The sequence below is a fragment of the Cryptomeria japonica genome, chromosome 1, assembly GCF_030272615.1.
Source record: "Cryptomeria japonica chromosome 1, Sugi_1.0, whole genome shotgun sequence".
NCBI lineage: Eukaryota > Viridiplantae > Streptophyta > Pinopsida > Cupressales > Cupressaceae > Cryptomeria > Cryptomeria japonica.
In genome coordinates, this window is record NC_081405.1 from 253525762 (window position 1) to 253528030 (window position 2269).

The 2269-nt window shown below is 39.5% G+C and overlaps 1 protein-coding gene across 1 annotated transcript; it reads right to left on the minus strand.

Moving 5' to 3' along the window:
- Positions 1 to 486: 486 nt before the first annotated feature.
- LOC131030774 (leucine-rich repeat receptor-like protein kinase PEPR1) lies at positions 487 to 1935 on the minus strand. The gene has a single exon (XM_057961688.2). It carries the CDS (start codon positions 1933 to 1935, stop codon positions 487 to 489), a length of 1449 nt encoding a protein of 482 aa, XP_057817671.2.
- Between the last annotated feature and the right edge of the window lie 334 nt (positions 1936 to 2269).

A 2269-nucleotide genomic window follows, 5' to 3' on the forward strand; every position in this document is an offset into this window, starting at 1 on the left:
TATCATGAGAGGCAATAAGGCGCACATGAACATTTATAGACAGTATATAAGCCTACCAAAAACACTGCATGTAAATTATTTTTGGTTGTTTGTTGTTGCAATCCATCCCTTGTGAACCTTCCGTTAGAGGCATTCGCAAATATAAATCAAACTAATGCTGATACTTTTTTACAAATGAATTCAATTCTACCTTTGTACTGTTTCCTCAATTTAATGTAAGGTCATTCATATAACCCCATTTTAGTTGAGATAACACTGCATTTAAGGAATGAACATATCGGCACACTTTTCATGACACAGAAACATAATAACAACTTTGAACAACAAAATGAGAATTTTATTCAATGCAAACTCTACCTATTCAAGCCACCGCCATGCTTCTGATGAAGCTTACATTATTACTAAATATCAATACTGAAAACCAAATTGCTATATTCTGCAGATGTAACATGTTAAGAGAAATCACTTATTGCAGAAATCGCTGAATCAGGAAAGAGCAATCCTTTGATTTCCCAATCGGCCTATATGGCTATGTGGATATTGGCCGTCCATTTCATGTTCTTTGCTCTTGCATTTACAGGGACTTTTCCCATCATGTTCTGCTAAGCAGAGACCTGGGTTGCCATTGAATGAGCCCGGCGAAGGATTCCACAAATTGGACCATGAGTTGGGTATGCATCCTGTTAACTGGTTATTCGATACGTTTATTTGAACAAGCGATGACATACCATCTAGTGAAGAGGGAATGCTGCCACTGAAATTGTTGGACGACAAATCCATGCTCTGTAGTTCACTCATAAGCCCCATTGCGTATGGGATTTCTCCACTAAATCTATTGCTGCCAAGATTCAAAAGCTTTAGCTTGGAAAGATGCCCCAATTGTGGATGAAGAGGACCACTGAGCATATTCATGGAGAGATCCATAAAGCTCAGGTTCTGCAAATGCCCGATGCCCCATGGTATTCTTCCCTCCAATTGATTGCCTTTCATATCCAAGTGGTCAATATTAGGATTGGAAATCAGAAAATTGGGGGGTATGCGGTGAGATAGACGGTTGTGGCTCAAAATCAATCGCTTCAAGCTTGAACATTCCCCAATCTCCGGAGGGATTTGGCCTTCCAACTGATTGCCTCTTACCAGTAAAAGTTCTAGCTTTCCTGACGAACAGAGTGTCGGAGGTATTGATCCAGTGAGCTGATTCCCTGTAAAATCAATTCCGGTGAGATTGCTTTGTGCACCCAGTGTGGGAGGTATTGAGCCAGAGAGCTGGTTGTCAAACAGAAATAAATATCTGAGCTTCTTGAGATTTGTAATCTCTGGTGGTATGCTTCCTGTGAGACGATTATCGTGCAGATATACTTCTTGCAGCTTTTTGGCCTTGAAAAGCTCTGAAGGGATCTGGCCTTCCAGTGAATTATTGGACAGGGACAAAACCTGTAAATTCTGCAAGTTACCCAATACAGGAGGGATTTGGCCGTGGAGATGATTGTTCGAGAGATATAAAAACTCCATCTTTGTGCAATTTCCAAGCTCTGCAGGAATGATGCCAGACAGAGTGTTGAGATCTAAATAGAGCTCTTTCAAATTGTGTAGAGCACCGATAGCAGGAGACAGAGTTCCAGAGAGTTTGCGGTCTGTGAGATTGAGCACTCGCACAGTATGATCTGCATGACAGAACACTCCTTCCCAGTTGCAAGGATTTTCATCGGATGATCTCCAACTGCTAAAGACATTTGGAGGCGCATTCAAGTCTTTGGAAAGAGAAATCAGAACTGTGCCATCGCTGTTCAGTGCTCCGATGAAATGCGGCCCCAATGCAAGTACAGCGACAATCAGGTGGATAATCATGCATATTAAACCCCGCATTTTAAACTCGCGAAACCTTTGCCCCGCCACAGAGCAACGAACAAATCCGGTGATAAGAACTTCCCACATAATAATAATGATAATCACCTTCATATATATACCACTTTATACCACTTCATACAAAGGGTAAATTTTAACGAAGGCCGACCCAACTCTTCTAAATTTATGTAACAATTCAATATAATTAAAATAAAAGATGTGTGTTACATGTTGACATTATCATCCGCTTAAATATCTTATAGTATTATATCTCTAACTACACAATTGAACCTCTTATATTATATATTGTAGAAATATAAAGCTTTGTTAAGGCGAATGATTTTGGATTTGTTAATTAATTGTACTTACCTTACTCTAATACAAATTCATGTGTAAATATGACCTTTACAATTATAGAATGGAT

Excerpts from the sequence above, each read along its gene's own strand:
- LOC131030774 (XM_057961688.2), bottom strand. The coding sequence starts at position 1,935 with ATGTGGGAAGTTCTTATCACCGGATTTGTTCGTTGCTCTGTGGCGGGG.